The sequence below is a fragment of the Zootermopsis nevadensis genome, unplaced genomic scaffold (genome assembly GCF_977971745.1).
Source record: "Zootermopsis nevadensis isolate Lab colony 2312 unplaced genomic scaffold, Znev_1.0 Znev_ptg000017l, whole genome shotgun sequence".
Taxonomy (NCBI): Eukaryota; Metazoa; Arthropoda; class Insecta; order Blattodea; family Termopsidae; genus Zootermopsis; species Zootermopsis nevadensis.
In genome coordinates, this window is record NW_028259149.1 from 18,195,383 (window position 1) to 18,213,906 (window position 18,524).

Consider the following 18,524-nt stretch of genomic DNA (forward strand, 5'->3'; position numbering starts at 1 on the left):
TATTAACAGAAGAGAAAGATATTAATCATGTTGTCTTCGTTGAGATGTATGGAACAATTCACCTATGATGATTGCACATTAATCCTACCGGAATGAATACAAGTTTCCCTCAGAAGGGGATTTTAGTGGTCTGCACTAAATGAATTCCCACAAGTGTAGTAAAATAAATACATCAATAACAAGATGGTTTGCTGTTCTATACGAAGTGTCGTATTATTACTCGTTTAAATGTATCGAAAGATAAAGAATTGTAGAGAAGAATCTATTGGTATGAAATTTATGACGAACATCCATTAAGAGTGACGTATCGAAATGTGTGCTGTATAAATAGATATTTCAGATTACAGGGCGAAATACATACATTAAATATTTCTTGAGGCCAAGGTTAACAGCGATTAGTATTGTTCTCTCTGTTTTAGTTGCTGATTAATTCCCTGAACGACTTTATTCTTGTGAGAGGCCGTTCATCTAAAATCAGCATGCCACAGGACGTTGTACAGAATCACGCAGGAAAACCTAAAAGCAAGCGTATTAACATTCCCCGAGTACAAAGTAGCGCAGAGAGTGAAATTCACAACCTTCAGAGCCACAGTTTTCGCACAGACATGGATGGTGACAGCATGATTCCACCGTTGTTTAGGTTAGTAAGAAGTTGGCATAAACTTTATACCTTTCCTGTAGGCAGCCAGTACCTTACCACGAAACCAACACACAGTTTGTACAGTGACATAAAAATCACATCATGATTGCATAGTTTGCCCATCTGCTGCACATTTGGGAGGTTCTTGGTCTTGAGGATAGTTATCCTGGGGGGTTTTCTGAGTCTTTAGTTAATACCAACAACTAAACCACAATATTCATTCAGGACGATGTCATATATGTGGCGATGCTAATGATCCTGTCTTCATTAACAAAGAGATGAAATGTGGAGCAGTTGCTATTTCAACACTTTGTGAACTTCAGTTAACGAATCTTGTTGCAGAGCTCGGCTTCACGAACTCTTCCTGCAGATTGAGAAGGAATTTGAAACTTTGTACACAGAAAATGTGAATTGTAAGTAACATATAGTGACATGAACAATCATGATTCTTCTTTTGCATTCCCTTTGTAACACTTTTAATTTTCAGTGCAAGAAAAGATTGAAAATCTGAATGAGAAGCTGGAGCGTGAATCATTCATTGGCGATAAGCAGAGTTATGACCTCACAGATTTTGATAATTCTTCATCCAAGAGCTTGTCTAAACAGAAATGTGAGTAATGAATTATGCACATGTGTCTAATTGTGTGTGCATGTCATCACAAAATAAAAATATGAAAGTTCAGATGTGTAAAAAAGTAAGGTAAATTCTGAAAACTCTTGTTAAGTTAAAAAATATCCTGTTTGATTATCATGCTGAAGATAAGGCATGTGTCTGTATGTAATAAAGTAAAATTTTGTCTCATACAGGTTAGAGATGTGCTCTTATTGAAAGAGACAAACAAAAATGTTTGAAAAACAAAACACAGCATGAAGTAAGAGCAGTTCGGGACATTAGTATTTGTTAGATTTCCTAATATTGTTAGGATAATGAAATTGATTACACAGAGATGAAAAATTCATACAGAATTTGGCACAGAATACTCTTGGAAGAGACATAAGGTGGTGGAAATTAATTTCAAGTACGTGAGGTAGTTGGGACAGGCTTGGGATCATATCCAGTGGTGGTATTTGGTATTAACAGTGCTGAACTTTCAGGTTCAACTGTCATAAAAGAAGTCGGACACATATATAAAGCAGCATACTATGCAGGAAACACCATTTTAAGTACAATTTTTCTTATTCAGCTGTTACAGGATCTGGGTCCCAAAAAATCAAGACAGCACACAAACTGAAGGCCCAGACAAGCAAGATTGTGTCCAGTTTCAAAGGGCCCACTGTAAGTTGCTCTCTTGTACGAGAGTACTCTGGCCACAAGGATGGGATATGGGATGTGGCTGTAGCTCGTGCTGGACAGCCCATTATTGGGACAGCTGCAGCAGGTGGGTCCACATCTCAAATGTTCAGGGTACTAAACGATACCTCAGGAACTTGCAAATAAACCACACAAGTGTCACAACCCAGACGACCACAAGTTGAGCCAGGGTAAGTCAGTATGGCTACAGACTGGACAACGGACAACATTGGTTTCATTCTGGAAGGGACGGTGATTTTGGTCTTTGCCACCATATTGAGATTAGTTCTGAGATGCCACCTTCCTATCCATTGTGGGTGTTCCGGCTCTTGCTGCGAGGATAGCAGCCAGATTATGAGCTGACACTCGCCACAATCTTGTGCCACTTCTCATTAGTTTCCAGGGTTTGGAGCTTGGATACAGTATCAGTCTTTACCTTATAGATAATTGACAATATTTCTGTAACAGTTTACCATGAATCTTTGCATTGGTATCATTCTCCTGCAGAGCGTATTTTTGCACGACTCATTGCCTTTTGTGTAACTATTGCACTCCAGATCTTACTGTTATTTGTTGAAGTGCCTTAAAGAGATAAAATAAAAAACACTTTTGAATTGTCTTTCATTATTTGCAGACCACACTGCATGTGTGTGGAGCATCGAGACAGGTCGATGTCTACTCCAGTACCAGGGACATTCGGGTTCTGTCAACTCTATTCGTTTTCACCCCAGCCGAGACCTGGTTCTGACAGGCAGCGGTGACCAGACGGCTCACGTGTGGCAAGCTGTGGTCACGTGGGACCAGGCGGTAAGTGGCACCGGATCCCATTCCTTATGACTCATGTCACCAAGCAGCAACAAGTAAGAAGGCATAATGTGAGGATTCTCAGTCTTTATGTAAACTAAAGACAATATATCATTTTCATTATTAATATAAAACTTATCTCTGTGCATAAGCACTCTGCCATGGAGATCTGTAAGGGCTGAAGGAGAGTTCTTTAAAATCCCCAGAGGCAAAGCAGTCAGGCCACACCCTTAAATGCCTCCATGGCAAGATGCTGCCAAAGCACTGGGATGACTTTACCTGTATGATCACCATATCCTGTCTTGTATGTTGAAGAAAGGACACTCGTCAGAAGAAGACATAGATCTATGTGAGAAAGATGAGTATGAGGAGGAAGTGGGTACATCAGAGGGAATGCCAAGTCTGCGCACTCCTGTCTGTGAGTTTACAGGTCATACGGGTGTTGTGATGGCAGCAGATTGGTTGCCTGGTGGTGATCAGGTCATTACAGCCTCGTGGGATCGAACAGCCAGCCTGTATGACGTGGAAACCAGAGAACTGCTACAGTCGCTTAGTGGTGGGTGTGTTGTTAATTTAAATAATCTTTACATTATACAGAACAAAACGTAACAGAGTTATCCTCCAGTGAGATGGCAAATTTAAACACACTTAGAACCAATAGTAATGAATCAGAATTACATTAGAAATTAAATTATGAGCAGATGAAATTCAGACACCAATCCATTCAGAATTTTTTATCATCCTGAATGCTTAAAGATTGCAATACACAAAACTAATTTTACCTTTTGTTTATATGGGTGTGGAACTTTGTTTCTTACTCTGAGCTAAGAACAGATACTGCAGAGGATGGGAAGATGATTATAAATGGTTCTTGTGGTCATTTTGAAGGTGGTCCTGCCATTTGTCAAAAGAGTGAGGAACATAAATCAGCCGAGTAACATAGCTCAGATTAGAGGTGTTTATCTTCCAAATACAAGTTCTGGAATGTTAAATGTACAATCACTTGTTTGGTAAGAAATTTCATCATGGAACCTGAAGGTTAGTCATATTTGTAGAAGTCTTGGAATCTGTTTCTCCAAGATCCATTTACGTCCAAAACGCTTTGAACAACTCAGGACTAATCAGCAGAAAATTCTTGGTTAGCTGCAAACCATGTACCCTGGAGTGGCATCAGTATTTGTGGTACATGAGGAACAACCATGCAGATGGCAGATTTAAGAGCTCTGTGTTCGGTGGGTGCACAGTTTTCCGGTGAAAGCAGTTATGTTGTACTGTGTCCTCGCAGGTCACGATCAGGAACTGACTCACACTTCATCCCACCCTACCCAACGCCTTGTCGTTACATCATCACGGGACTCCACATTTCGGCTGTGGGATTTTCGTGAGCCGATCCATTCCGTCTCGGTATTCCAGGGCCACACAGAGTGAGTACTGTTTTTCATTCCTCTTATGGATGAAACTATTTCACATTCAGGAGGTTAATCATTTTTGTGGTTTACCTGTCTTCTGTCCAAGCAATTTCCAGTATTATACAAAAAAACAGGCCCTCATCTCCTACTCCTCATCCAGTACAATCTTTCCTCTGCCACGTAACTTATAGTAACTGTCAGGTTATTTCATCATCCATTGACGTTTCCAACAGGATGGGTCACCTTAGGATGAAGCCTTCTCCATGCGTCTTTATTCTCCAATAAGCATTCCTCTTGTATCTTGTCTCTACTTTGTTCTTAGTCTTTAGTTTCTTTATTCTTTTCCCATATTTTCTTGGACTTCCAAAGGAATTCTCTTGTCCTACATGTATATCACATCTTCCTTAATTTCACCAGCTATTTTTAAGTTTATACCTTCATCTCTTTCAGATTTTCTCCCTTCTCGTGCGTTTCTTATGTACTTCGTAGAACTACTCTACTTTACTTTAGTAATTTTTATGTCAATTACAATAATTTTCAATTTCAGTTTGTGAAATGTCTTTACTGCAGGACAGTGACATGTGCAGTGTTCACAAGGGAAGACAAAGTGGTGTCAGGATCAGATGACAGAAGTGTCAAGGTATGGGACCTACGCAACATGCGGTCCTCACTCGCAACAATCCGATCTGACTCGGCAGCAAACCGCCTGGCCGTTTCAAACACCGGAGTAGTGGCTATTCCCCACGACAACAGACAAGTGCGACTCTTCGATCTAGGTGGTCAGCGGCTTGCCAGACTGCCTAGAACAAGTAGACAGGTGAACAAACTTACTAAGGTTCCAGCAGTAAGTCTTTCTGCATCAGAATTTATAAATGTCAACAGTAAAATGTCATGATGAGGAACGAGACAGTTTTCGAGACGTGTAGAGATCAGCATTGATACTAGTGATGACTTGACATTGTTCCTAATGACCATTTTCTGCAAATACTACTATAAACTGCAACTTCATTTCTTAAGAGCCAAGTACTGACAAATATGAGTCAAATGAAACCAACTATCCCAAATACAATTCTAGATCATTACTACTGCCATGACCTGCTCGGATTATCAACAGAGACCACCTGGGCTCCTCATATGAAAATATAGTAACATACCTTATATGTGTGTTGTAGGGACACCGGCGTATGGTGAGTTGTGTGGCATGGGGAGATGATTCAGCAAACCTCTCTTGCAATTTCTTCTCCTGTGGGTTCGACCGTCTCATCCTTGGCTGGTCTATCAGCACATGCCTCAAGGATTCTTAATAAGCACATGCTTCTATAATATGTACATATGTGTCAGTAGTAACGGTGTTGACATATTAGTTATAATCTCTTGTTATCACATCCTAAAATTTGTTTTGAAATGTTTTAATATACATGTATTTAAACATAAGTGCAATGTTAATAAATAATTAAACAACTGTTGATCACAGCTCTTGAAAATATCCAAAAAGCACTGAATAAAATGCAGCAGTGGCGCTATTTAATGTTTATTATCTTTATTTAATTTGTAAATGTATGTCAGTCTTCTTCATAAACCAAACTTTCAAACCACCAGGAATTAAAAATTCATCATAAATTTTTATACCAATATGGCAGCCTGTATGAGCAATCTAAATACCTGTGAAAAACCCATGTCACAACAGTGGTCCCCAGCCAGACTCAAACCAGTTATCTCCCACACATCAGACACGTTTCCTCAGTCTATTTATTTAAATAAACCTTAACTGTATATAATGCAGTGCCTCAGCACATACAAGTCAGCATCTGTTTTGATTAAATCACAAATCTTTCAAAGAAAACTAATGTGTGTTAAATTTCCTAGCCAGTTATCATTATCATGAAAGCCATAAACGTTCGCTACAAGTGGAACAGGAAACCGTGCAGTGATAAAGGAATGCGATAGATTTAATACAAATATCCTTGTATCTGCCTGGACCTTGGGTTATTTCATGTTTATTCAACTAGACAGGCCACAGAAGTGTAAAATAGGACAACTGCAAATCATCATCAGGAAGAAGAATATGGTCATGGACTATTTTAAGGCACAAGAACAAAAAAGTTGTCAGTCACTGAGGCACCAAATGATAAAAGTATCACAGATTAACTCCACTGTGTAAATTCATCGTTACAAGCCACCTGCCATCTTACGGGAAAAAGTAGAACTGCCATCAGACGCTACTATAGAAAGTGTTAACTGGTGCCGGCCGCTATTTGTAACCAAAAGCTTCAAACGCAGATGAAACGGACAATAAAATGTGCAACACTTGCATTTATTGCCAGAAGTGAGTGAACATCCATTGAGATTATTATTAACAGCAGTGGTTCCCAAATTGTGTGCTGCAGAACCCTTCTAATCTGAAAATATTGAGCCCTGAGGACAAAAGCTACATGTATCAAGTCATTTATGTATTACACAGAAAATAAAAATACTACTCATCAGGTGATTAAGCTATTCTCTTCCTGTTGGATGACGTTTCAAGATTTGTTTCACAGACTTAAATCTATTACTTCCACATTCATCGTAAAAATTTCATCTCGGCCGTTCATAGTCTAATTTCTATCATGCTACTACAATGTTCAAATTTCACTGCAGTAAAGATGGAATGCTACGAATAATTCTACACTTCATTTTCTCCAAACTAAACGAGGTTTCAGGGTATTCAGTTGGAAGTCCCAATTTAATGCAACAACAAAATGGTAAACATACATTTTACAAGACCTTTCTGCCTCCTCCTTCAGGGTTCAAGTATTATAAGAAAATTTCCAGAATTTTCATTTACAAGTGTAACAAACTGTTAAAAATTGTGACTAGTCAAACCACAAGTCCAACATTTTGTTCGAGAGGCAAAAGAATGACAGCCAACCTCCACGTTTACAACTGAACCCTGAGGACAAAAGGATCCTAACCACCTCACCACAGACTTCAGTGAAATTGACCTTTGGCTTCAGGAGCCCTCAAGAACCTGTGAACACACTCCGGGATCCTGTCGCACAAAGTCTGGCAAACTGATACTTGGCAAGCGCACAAGTCAAATTGTATGTTGCCTTATAAACTAGAAAGTGATTGACAAAACTTGAGGAAATGTTACAAAAGGTGTACCCAAAAATAACTCACCATGTTTATGTGTTTTGTATAAAAATAATTTCAGTTTTAAACTTTTTTTTACCTCAAATCCAAATACCAGTGAGTATGAAAAATTAAATCAATCAAAACTCACTTAGGATCAGTAAGCATCAATTGAGGGAGTTATTTTTAAGCCACCACATAATAGAAATTTTTACTTGACATCCAGTATTCATGGCACTGGGAGAAGGACGACTTACATTACATCTTCCGTTCCCACTCTCAAAATCAGTGCAGAGTTCAACAAACTTATAAATAAGTGAGATTTCTACTCTAAAGTGAACTGAGAGAGCTGCTTCCTTTGTAATTATGCACTGCTTGCATTTTGCTTACAACACCTCTTACTTTACCTCAAACCCATTTCTTTACTACTGGGTGTAAAAATGTAATGATTCACATTCTTTTGTCTGAGTTATACTCACACCAGGTCCATAAAACCCATATATGGTTCTAGACCAATCTGAACAGAAACTTTCTGGCCCAGGACATGATTATAACTGACCACTTTCTTATACCGTCAACTGTGATCTTCTGAGTTGTCTTGTAGTAATATTGCTTACAAGACCTCATGGTGTCACAACCCAGAAAACCAATACGGACGTCTTTTTCACCACTGTGAAAACCTCACAGCTCTGACAATTACTTAATTTTTTTTTCAATTTAAAATAACTAATTTTAACTCTAGCAATAACAAATGTGACAGATGGACTCAAACATCAAAAAATATTTTCATCTTCTGTATTAAAATTATGTTCCATTTTTTCCTGTTGGTCTACCAATTTTTGAAACATATGAACAACACAAAGCACAGATGACAAATCCAAACCCTATTAATTTTAATACTACATAATCTGAAAAGTCCTGGCTACTGCAGTATCTAGTTCTGACATCTTTGGAACTGAAATTTTGCAAATATGTTCGATACAAGCAGAATATCAACTTATCTATGCTTGGAAACCATAGAAAGTGGCTTGAAATGACTGTTAACTGTTAGCAATGGTGTTTTAATAAGTTTATCACTTCACTTATCCGGACCATCATCTAATCCAGGCCACAGTTTTACTGCAATAATTCTGCAGTAAGTCTGTAGGTCAGTCACTACTCAAAGCATCTACTACTTTGTGGCTAGTTTTCTGTTAATAAAATTAATGCATACAACAAGAGATTGCAAGGCCAAGCAACTTATTTGAACAACAGAGGTCTCTGTCATATTTGTTAACTTCTGCGAAAGTGTGACAAATCTCTCAGTGCCTGCAAAAGTACATTGTGCAGTAACTGTTAACATTTACAACAATTATCTGAAATTATAAAAAGAACAGAAACTGAAAACTTGTAGGGAAGTAAACTTTTACACAATGATAAGGTTATCCAAGCTCATTTTCAGACAGAATTACTGCAAATGAAAACACATTTAAAGTAAATAGCTTCCTAAACCAGTTTGTAAATATGGCTGCTCCCGCAACACCTACAGCTGTACAGCCTGTCTCAAGCACGGATGAAATCCGTTCAACTGAAGAAGATAATCCTTCACTAAATTTATTGCCTCAATCTGTTTAACTGCATTACAAAACAATAAGTAGTCTTACCTCCTATCAACATACATAATAGTAATACTAATACATGACACATGATTTATCGTACTGCTCTGTGCAGAGAGTTCTATCACATAAAACCACTTGCCAGTGTAAAAGGGAACTAGATACATTTCTGCTTGTAAACCAACCCTAAACCTGACATGTGACCTGGGGAAAATAGCAAACAAAAACATGACAAAGAGAAAAAAGCGAGAGACGGGCCAGAGGCAGGACAAAGTATAAAGTGGGTGGGGGAACCAGAACAAAAATTAAAAATTCCAATGATAATTTCAGACAAAACACCTTTTACATAATAAAACAGCACAAATTCAAAATACAATTTTTAAATTAAAGTATTGAGTATTTATTTAGAGGTGCTTACCCAAGTATTCTTCATCGAGACAACAGAAAAATAAAATCTCACACATGATCTGGACACTTGCGAGCATTTGTCAGTCTTGTGCACCAAAATATTGGGCTAGAAACATGACCCTTTAATTCCCCCAGTACTTTCTTGTGACAAAAGAACCCTCAATACCTCATTTTGGTTTTATGTATTACAAATACTGTAATTAATGTATCAAAACTTTCTTTGATTTCACAGTGGGACAACATGAAGTGATGACGGACGAATTTCTGCCCAGGAAACAAAATGAGGCCAGAAGTGGAACGATGTTTCCATTCGTCAGAGCAAAGAGCAGCGAGACAGCCAGCTGGGAGGCTTTCTCTGAGGCTCGTAGGATTTGAGCTGGTGCCCACCTTTCGGAGGATTGCTTGCTTCCTGGAAAGGAAGATATCCCTCAACAAACAGTGGCTGCAATCTCCGTACATCGTACGCCAACTTCTTACCAGAAGACATGATGAAAAACCATAAGAATGGTTGGAAAATGATAAGCAAGCCAATGTTCTGGCACTGAAATCTCTCTTTCAGAATGGAACTTTGTGAAAACAAGAAAGGTGATAGAGTAATTCATACCAGAACACACAAACACACGCACGTGTTCTTTGCAAATTTCGAATTTAGTATTTCTCACTTGTATCTTCAACAGTTTCCAAGACAATGAGTCACAAGTTGACAATTTAATACTAGTAACATAACACTGATTAACTCCCCTGACAACATTTATGAATGAACTCCTTTCCACTTATCTTCCTGTTCACAAAAAGTGGAATAAATTTCAATCCATCACTATCCTTCCTTTCATTACTGTATATGAATATTAACACGTTTCTACATAAAAAGTGCTATATAGAGACGGATTAAAAAAAAATACTGCAAGTCAGTAAAAGCCACGCAAATACTCCACGATACAAACACGTCACATCATAAACATCAAAGAGAAATGAAAAGTTGCATACATTATTTCATGCAAATGAAACACAGTTAAGAAAACAGAATTTGCCGAACACAAATGTCCCTGTCACTCAATACAAGTCAGGACACAACATATAGCACACCATCTCACATTTATGTAGACTTATAAAGGAGAAGCAATAAAATAGTGGATAAACATAAAAAAGGAGCTCCAACACTAATATGCTTTACCTAATACTGGATCATAGATAGATAAGGATGGGAGGATAATATTAAAACGGATGGAAATCACATTCATGGTATTATCTCATCATTTTCCCACAGGGACTGAGGAAAGCCACGAAAACAGTGGCGACAGCCACCTGTGTGTGGAAGTTTAAACCTGGAGCATCCTGCATATGAAGTGGGTGTGCTAACCACTCAACAGCAACTTCAAAACTTGCTACTGTGTAATTTTTCCATTCCGTCATTGCTTCTTCTCTAGTCAGTCAAAATACTCTCCTCAGTATTTTACTGTTAAAACATGCTCAAGCCAGATTCTACGAGGGTCGCTCATTAAGTAATGCCCCACATTTTTTTCCTCAGAACATATTTATTCAAGATGGCTCAAATTTAGTGACAATATAAATCAATGTTTCCTTTACACATACTATTTTTCCACATAGTCCCCATCAACTTGTACGGTTTTACGCCAGCGTGGAACAAGTGCATGCATGCCTTGCCGGTACCAGCTCTTGTCCTGTGCACGTAGCCATGTCCTCACTGCTTGAATAACGCTCTCGTCATCTTCAAACCTTGTTCCGCGGATAGCATATTTAAGTGGCCCAAAGAGATGAAGTCGGAGGGTGGATGGGGCAGCACCGTTCAACCAAATTTGGTGATTTCTTCCCGGGTTCTCGGACTTGTGTAAGGGCGTGCATTGTCATGCAGGAGCAAAATTTCTGCTGGATGCTTGTGAGGCCGAACTCGTCGGAAACGCTTCTTGAGGGTTTCCAGGGTCATAATGTACGCGTCTGAATTGATGGTCGCACCTCTTGGCATCACATCCACAAGAATGACCCCATCACTGTCCCAAAAGACAGTCATCATGACTTTTCCGGCGGAGGGAGTTGACTTGAATTTCTTCTTTCTCGGTGATTGAGGATGATGCCACTCCATTGACTGCCTTTTTGTCTCCGGCTCAAAGTGGTGTATCCAGGTTTCGTCACCTGTAATGATCCGGGACAGAAAGACCTCTCCCTCAGCATCAAAACGCTCCAACAATTCAGAAGAAATCGTTTTCCTTTGAATCCTGTGGTCTGCTGTGAGACTTCGTGGAACCCATCTTGCGCACACCTTCGAATATGCAAGAGCCCGGATAATTGCAATTACACTTCCATTACTGACTGAAAGCTGTTGGGCCAATTGTCGAGTTGTGATGCGCCGATCCTCACGAATAATGGCATCCGCGCGGTTCAACATGTCTGGAGTGGTGGCTGTGGCAGGACGCCCAGAGCGCGGCAGATCACGGAGCTCGGTTTCTTCACTTCCTGAAGCTTTAACTCTCTTAGCCCAGCGACCAACGGTGCTCCTATCGACTGCACAGCTTCCATACACAGCACACAAACGTTTATGAATGTTCACCACAGTTTCTTTTTCAGCAAAAAAGAATTCAATTACAGCTCGTTGCTTGTAACGAGAGTCGTTCACAGACGCCATTTTAACAGTTCACTACAGCTCCGCTATCGGTTTGAATCATTTGAAACTCCGTACACGAACGCGGGAAACATCAAATCTCAAGCATGTAAAAGTGCACTTTTCTATCTTCATTATTGGCTGAGAAAAAAAATGTGGGGCATTACTTAATGGGCGACCCTCGTACCTCAATTACAGACAACAAATTCATTTAGCACCACAAATTTGAACTGCAGCGCTAAGAAATTACCACTTCGCACTGACTGCGCTATGAAAATACCATTACACAATCTCAGAAAATTAAGTCTAAATTTTTTCATGATTCTGCGAATAACAGAACTATATGCAGTTCAATGTTTATCAAGCAAATGAGAGTAACTTGTTACGTAACCCATTTAAAAAGCTTAACATTACCATGACAACGAGTTTACTTACAAATGGCTCACTAAATTTACAGACGCATGATTAATACTTCTTTGTGGAAAATTATGTAACAGTGAGAACAAATTTATGAAACATGAACAGTAACTGGAGTAAAAACCTCCTGACAAAAATATGATACACAACTGCTAAAGTTAAATATTCTTGTTAAGTGACACATAAAGGACATGCAGCTGATGGAGGTTAGGTTACTCCTCTCCCCTGTAGTGCTGAAGTAACCAATTATCATGAGGGCCCATGTAACTTAATTCTCCCTTATATCATAATGCATACAGAGTTACAGGATAAAAAATGTGTAGCTGGAGAAACGCTTGCAGCCATATGATGGTAACATCTTGCATTATAAATGAAAGATGACAGGGAGATGAAGCGAAGGAAGGATAAAAAGACAGAAATATCAATGTCTGCCCACATTCTACGTGGCCAAGAACAAAGACAGAGGCCGTTCACTTATTTCCAGGAAGGCAAGTAAAATTTAAAGATCTTCCAGGTTGTAGCATAGTGTAGTATGGACAACCGAGAAAACAGCCATCTTCACACTACTGCTGTGAGAGCCTCAGATCCTACAAGGTACAATTTAATTTAAAGTTAAAGGATTAAGGATCAGGAAGGACAGTAATTCCTAAGAATTTTGAAACTCACTCTGTCACTCATTCAAATGTTACATTATCAGAATTAGTAAACAGAAAATAACAGAAACTGAAAAGTTAATGCAAATGTTGCAACAAATCATGCACAGGTGTGAGGAAGAGAAAAGTTTTACCTTCTGCCATGACATGACCAGTTGATTTGCAAAATCAGAACAGAAAGAAAAGAGAAACACATTAGACACAGACTGAAACAAGGTAAATACATTTCTGACACTTATACATCATTAAAATAGTTGCTGATGAGTAATTAAATAAGAGACAAGTTTATTACTTCAAGTTTATTTGTGTGCCAAGTCATAGGTTACGCCACAAGTAACAATGTATTGGCTGGCCAGGCCTATCGCACACGTCAGAGGCAGTGAAATCACTCACGGATCGAAACTGAAGTACTAACAAAAATGTCTAACATAATGTTATTTTCTTCATAAAAAAATCCCACATGGTCTAACCTGAAAATGAACTGACACCTGCATGGTGAAAAGCTAGCACCCAACTATCTGACGTACTGCATGGCCACACCTGATAAAACTGACTGTACAGAATAATGCTAAAAGGCATGATAATAATAAACTGTAATTTCTATGTGCACTGGGTTTAATAAAGACAGGCTATACCATTTAAAATGAAACCCCACAGCAATCACACGCTATGGTACAAAAACGACATTAGGAGGAGGCCCACCCCCATGCAGTATTCTCTCCCAACCTCCCCATTGATACTCAATTCAAGGCCATCTTTGTTGCTAGGCCAATGCTCACACCAATGCACTAAAGCTGTGCAGATATAAACATACCACGACAAGGAAGTGTCTGTCTGCGAAAAGTGTTCAAGTGACAACATAACTGAAATTATGGCCACACTGAAAATGGAACATCCTCTATATATCATACCTTAATAGGTGCATCAGCTGGAACAGTCACATCAGAAAGATATTCGACAATTACCATCACATAGTTACTGTTTTTCACAGAGAGTGGAATGACATAAAATCTCAAGTTCTCACAATAACTAAATGCAATAACGTTTACTAGTCAGCAACCTATAACTGACTCAGATCTCCTTCCTTTGGCTGCTTCTTGGACAATGAGGACTGAGCTCCACTAGATCAACAGGTACCTAAGCAGCCAATCCGTGCCACTCATAAAACGAAAAGACAAAGGAAAAACGTCCAAAACAGCGGCATAATCGACCAGCAAGACTTCATTGTAACAACGGATGATGGGTGTCCTAGCATTAACAGGACTTATCTACAGTCATATAAAAACGAACTAAAAACAAAGATACACGTGACAAAACATACCTTCGTAAATTTGTATTCAATTTCTTTTTTTCACGGGATACAAAGAATGTGACTCCCGTTTTGATTAAAGTAAGTGAACTAAGCTTCCTAGCAATATCAAAAAAGCAACTTACCAATTTCTTCTCCATCTTCATCTTGATATCCCTTGCTAGCGTAAAGAACGCTTCTTCTACGTGGATCGAGGCCTTGGCGCTCGTCTCCATGAACTTGATCCCATATTCTATTGCCAACTGCTCTCCTCTTTCTTTTGTCACCTGCAAAACAGCATAAGACACAGATAACAAATCACAACTGTCAACACATCGAACAGGAATTCACACATAAATCTTCAAAGTACTGGATGGCACACGAGTGTTACTAAACAGAAAAACAAGAATTTGCTTACACATGGAGAAGTTTCCAAAGAAAAGATAAAGACAGAAAATTCTAAAACAATGAACACACCTGTCTCTTCTCATTGAGTTCACATTTGTTTCCTAACAGCATCTTCTCGACATCGGCCGAGGCATTTTCCTCAATGTTACGGATCCAGTTCTTGATGTTTTCGAAGCTCTTCTCATTGGTAATATCATATACCAGCATGATACCCATGGCTCCTCGGTAATATGCGGTGGTAATTGTGCGAAACCTCTCCTGTCCAGCCGTGTCCCTGCAGGAACGCATTAACAAGCACTATAAATTCAATCATAATGCTCTTTACAGTTCCAGAAGATTAGTACATAAGTCGTCAATTTCTTTCTCCTTTATTCGCTACAATATGGACAATAATTATGATTGTCATTAAAGCAGCGTCTGTGTGATTCGTTCCGGTACATGTTTTCACAACAAAACAAACGTAAGAAGACATACACATAAGGGATCTGAAATGTCATCTACCTTCCAATCCTCAACTTATCTTCTGCACTTATTAAACAACAGTGAATATTTGTTATATTCCAATGGAACGCATATATTTCTTTTGAACAAATTCTTTGCTAATATAATACTTCATTTGTCTTCATATTCATTATCTGCACAAGTAGATGTACTATTTCAAAGCAAGTCACACAGAACTAAACAGAGTAAAAAATTATTTCCTCTGTACTTCACTAAACACTGACCATCTGAAAAATGTTTCAAATAAATGTTGCAGATCTTAATGAGATCTGTTGTTTTACATAATGTACAAACTTCAGTATTGTGAGCCATTTTTTGGAACATTTACGAAGCTTACTTCTGGTTTATGCACAGTTGGAGTAAGAGTAAACAGCCATAGTAAAATTAAATGTTCCCAAGAATTTAATTGCAAACCTTGAACACTAAATTTTATTGAAACCTGTTCAGTAATTCTGGAGAGAGAAAAAATGCATATACACAGCTATAGATATATAACCATCCCTACAAGCATTCACTTTGTACATAGAATACGTAACAAAGAAGAAAACAAACAATACAACTTACCATATCTGAAGTTTTATTTTCTTCCCATCAAGTTCAATTGTTCTAATTTTGAAGTCTATACCTAAAACATAAAATTGTACAGTTCAAGCCAACTGTGATAAATCAGTACTGAAACCGCAGAGAATACAAAACAAAGTAACCCATAACTTCCTTCATGTGACATTCTTAGGAGACAATTTCACGCTGAATGCCAAGTCCCAGCAGGGGCAAAGAGTTTTCTCTTCTTAATTGCCATACCCAGAGGACTCTGAGATCTCATCACACAAAATTCCTTTAAATAACTTACCTAACTAAATAATTTAATCACTCCAAGGACCAGAGTCCATCTGAAGAAGGTGACAGTCACACAGCTAGTCAAGAAACTGCCCAACTTTTACAGAAGCCAAAGGATTATTCCTGCTTTATTTCCTTAAAATTGATTTTAATATTATCCTCTCATTTATGTCTAGATCTTCCAAGGGGTCTCTTCCCTACTGGTTTTGAAACAAAAAATAAGCATTTATTTCTCATCATTCCCATGCATGCTACATGCCCACTCATCTCCCTTCACTTGATCATCCTAATAATACCTTCTGAAGTATATGAATTATGAAGCCTCAAAAGATGGCTGACTTCTGGGTTGTTGCAGTTGTTAAAGTTTTACTATCACCACGGTCACAAAGAAGAGGTGATACAACTCAGAACAGTAGTCTTCCATTCAGACTAATGTTCCGAAATTGATGAGGCTGGTCAGCCAAGAAGATTTTATCAGTATATGTGAAAGTTACAGTTTAAACAATATCAAGTATCTGAAGAGTAATAAATCAGGAAGCTGTATTATCAAGGGGAATTAAGTTATTCAACACTCTTCCAGCTCACAATAAAAGTTTAAATCATGATATAAAAGTATTTAAGCCAGCAACAAAATATTATCATCTCCAATCTCATACTGTATGGAAGAATTTGCTTCAATTTACAATTTTGTTAAGTCTTTAAAGCCCAGTGATAGCTAAATGTACCACCTACTTTAATAATCAGTAACTCTGCATTTGTCCAGAGAATGTATTTATTGCTTTTATATAATTCTTACAAGAACAGCAATTATTTCCTCAAACATTAACCAACTGACCACTGTACCAGTGAAGTACTGTTTTCTTTGCAGTACAAACTGAATTCTTAAATATTATTTATGCAAGCTTCGGCTTCAAAGGGTTAAGTATTGTACTTTTTATAGTACATTATTAATTAATTTGCCCCGAATAATATCCTCATAAAATAAGACTGCTATCAATAATTGTGACAGGCAATTATGTATTTGTATTATGTACATGACATTTCCTATATCCTTGGATTAGTCCTGTAAAAAATCTATGCAATGCAAATAAAATCTAATTTTGATTCTTACAAGGCAGAAAGTACTTTAAAGATCCTTACATATTATAAATATTTCTGTAAAGAGCTCCAATGTATATGTATTTACACTGGCATGAACTACCTCATTTCATTGAAGTACTGAATCAGTATTATGACCTGTTACACATCCTTGGTCATAAAATGCAAACAAATTCCATTCTGTTCTGTCACAATCAAAGTAAGCTTTACAGAAGCTACTCAGTGTTAAACTTAATGTGAATTATGACCACACCCCTTCAGAACAAATGGTCCAACAGGATATGAAACTCATAATATGCAGATACTCCAGTATACATTTAAATTCAAAATAGGAAGTGGTTCACAATGCTGAATCATCAAACTATTTATAAGATATGATAAGACTGGTATATCTAATCTGTTTTTAATCAGAATATTACTAAAACAAGTCACAAGAGTAAAATATTTGTTAACTGTGACTGTGTTCGAAGCGACGAAGTTCCCATTGTTTTAATGAATTGAAGTGTAATTGCTACATTGTATTTTCAATAACATACAGCCGCCTTACAACATGACGTAACTACGGATTACCGGAAACACTGACAAGCGACTTTAAGTACAAGCACAAAATTATAAGGTTAGTCAAGTGTCATATCATAACAGAGGGTATTCTTGTCAAGTCTAATTCTTACAACAACCCATTTCTTTTGTAAAGCAATACAATGACACCAAGTATTGTATGCTCTGAAATGTAATGCAAAACATTAAAACACGTACATTAAAAAATGGTATAACATCAATGTCGTACGAAATGCCAAGGACCTTGGTAATGTTCACCCAACACACTTCACTTACAAATAGTGCCTTACCTATAGTTGAAATAAAAGTTGTATTGAACGCATCTTCTGAAAACCTAAACAACACACACGTTTTACCAACTCCGGAATCACCGATTAACAGTAACTTAAATAAATAATCATACGTCTTTGCCATTGTATGCCTATTGTCATATGCCGTTCATAGGGCCGAATCACGGTCCAGTCGATTTATATGGCTAGCATTACTTTCACTATAATCAAACTACACACTTTCCTGTATCATAGATACGACTTGATAGTAATGCCCACAGATGAAGCAATAACGGAATCACAAAATCTCTTTCCTTCGTTTTGACATTTCCACGCAAGGTAGCGTTATAATCGTTGTCACAGGCGACCATAAATAACCACAATTTTGAGACGTCTCTCGGCGGCGAGTATGAAGATGATTGTCGCCCAAGATGTTGCACAGTCAAACCTAATAGAAACTGAATGACAATCATCGTCATGATGATTAACACTGCACCTCTAAAACGTCAGTCACTTTCTGTCGGACAACACGGCACATTCCAGAAGACATCCAGATGTTAAAATACTTAATTCCTCCTACCTAGTAATTACATTAAAATGTTTTGTTCAAAATACAGATT

General features: G+C 38.0%; 2 protein-coding genes across 3 annotated transcripts; one reads left to right on the forward strand and one right to left on the reverse strand.

Annotated features, from left to right (window-relative positions):
• Nucleotides 1-94: 94 nt before the first annotated feature.
• LOC110834611 (WD repeat domain 37) lies at nucleotides 95-5,676 on the forward strand. 2 transcript variants are annotated; one of them, XM_022073979.2, is made up of 10 exons: nucleotides 95-299; nucleotides 420-640; nucleotides 983-1,053; nucleotides 1,128-1,250; nucleotides 1,825-2,019; nucleotides 2,566-2,738; nucleotides 3,051-3,291; nucleotides 4,021-4,159; nucleotides 4,715-4,961; nucleotides 5,317-5,676. In XM_022073979.2, the coding sequence occupies exons 2-10, from the start codon at nucleotides 480-482 to the stop codon at nucleotides 5,446-5,448; spliced, it is 1,482 nt and encodes a 493-aa protein (XP_021929671.1). In that variant the 5' UTR covers nucleotides 95-299; nucleotides 420-479; the 3' UTR covers nucleotides 5,449-5,676. The 2 variants fall into 2 exon arrangements, with proteins under 2 accessions (XP_021929671.1, XP_021929670.1); XM_022073978.2 differs by having other exon boundaries at nucleotides 97-268.
• Nucleotides 5,677-6,442: 766 nt separating this feature from the next.
• Rab8 (RAS oncogene family member Rab8) lies at nucleotides 6,443-18,412 on the reverse strand. Its single transcript, XM_087350957.1, has 5 exons — nucleotides 17,926-18,412; nucleotides 15,707-15,767; nucleotides 14,711-14,915; nucleotides 14,380-14,520; nucleotides 6,443-9,667 (listed from the first exon to the last, which is right to left on the reverse strand). The coding sequence occupies exons 1-5, from the start codon at nucleotides 18,047-18,049 to the stop codon at nucleotides 9,572-9,574; spliced, it is 627 nt and encodes a 208-aa protein (XP_087207083.1). The 5' UTR covers nucleotides 18,050-18,412; the 3' UTR covers nucleotides 6,443-9,571.
• Between the last annotated feature and the right edge of the window lie 112 nt (nucleotides 18,413-18,524).

Bases quoted from the DNA above. Each gene is read 5' to 3' on its own strand.
- LOC110834611 (XM_022073979.2), top strand. From the start codon at position 480: ATGCCACAGGACGTTGTACAGAATCACGCAGGAAAACCTAAAAGCAAG. The intron at 641-982 runs GTTAGTAAGAAG...ATCTTGTTGCAG, and splicing joins ATGATTCCACCGTTGTTTAG to AGCTCGGCTTCACGAACTCT. The intron at 2,739-3,050 runs GTAAGTGGCACC...TGTATGTTGAAG, and splicing joins TGGTCACGTGGGACCAGGCG to AAAGGACACTCGTCAGAAGA.
- Rab8 (XM_087350957.1), bottom strand. From the start codon at position 18,049: ATGGCAAAGACGTATGATTATTTATTTAAGTTACTGTTAATCGGTGAT. The intron at 14,916-15,706 runs GTAAGTTGTATT...GCGTTCCTGCAG, and splicing joins AAAATAAAACTTCAGATATG to GGACACGGCTGGACAGGAGA. The intron at 9,668-14,379 runs GTAAGTTGCTTT...CTTCCTTTCCAG, and splicing joins TGAAGATGGAGAAGAAATTG to GAAGCAAGCAATCCTCCGAA.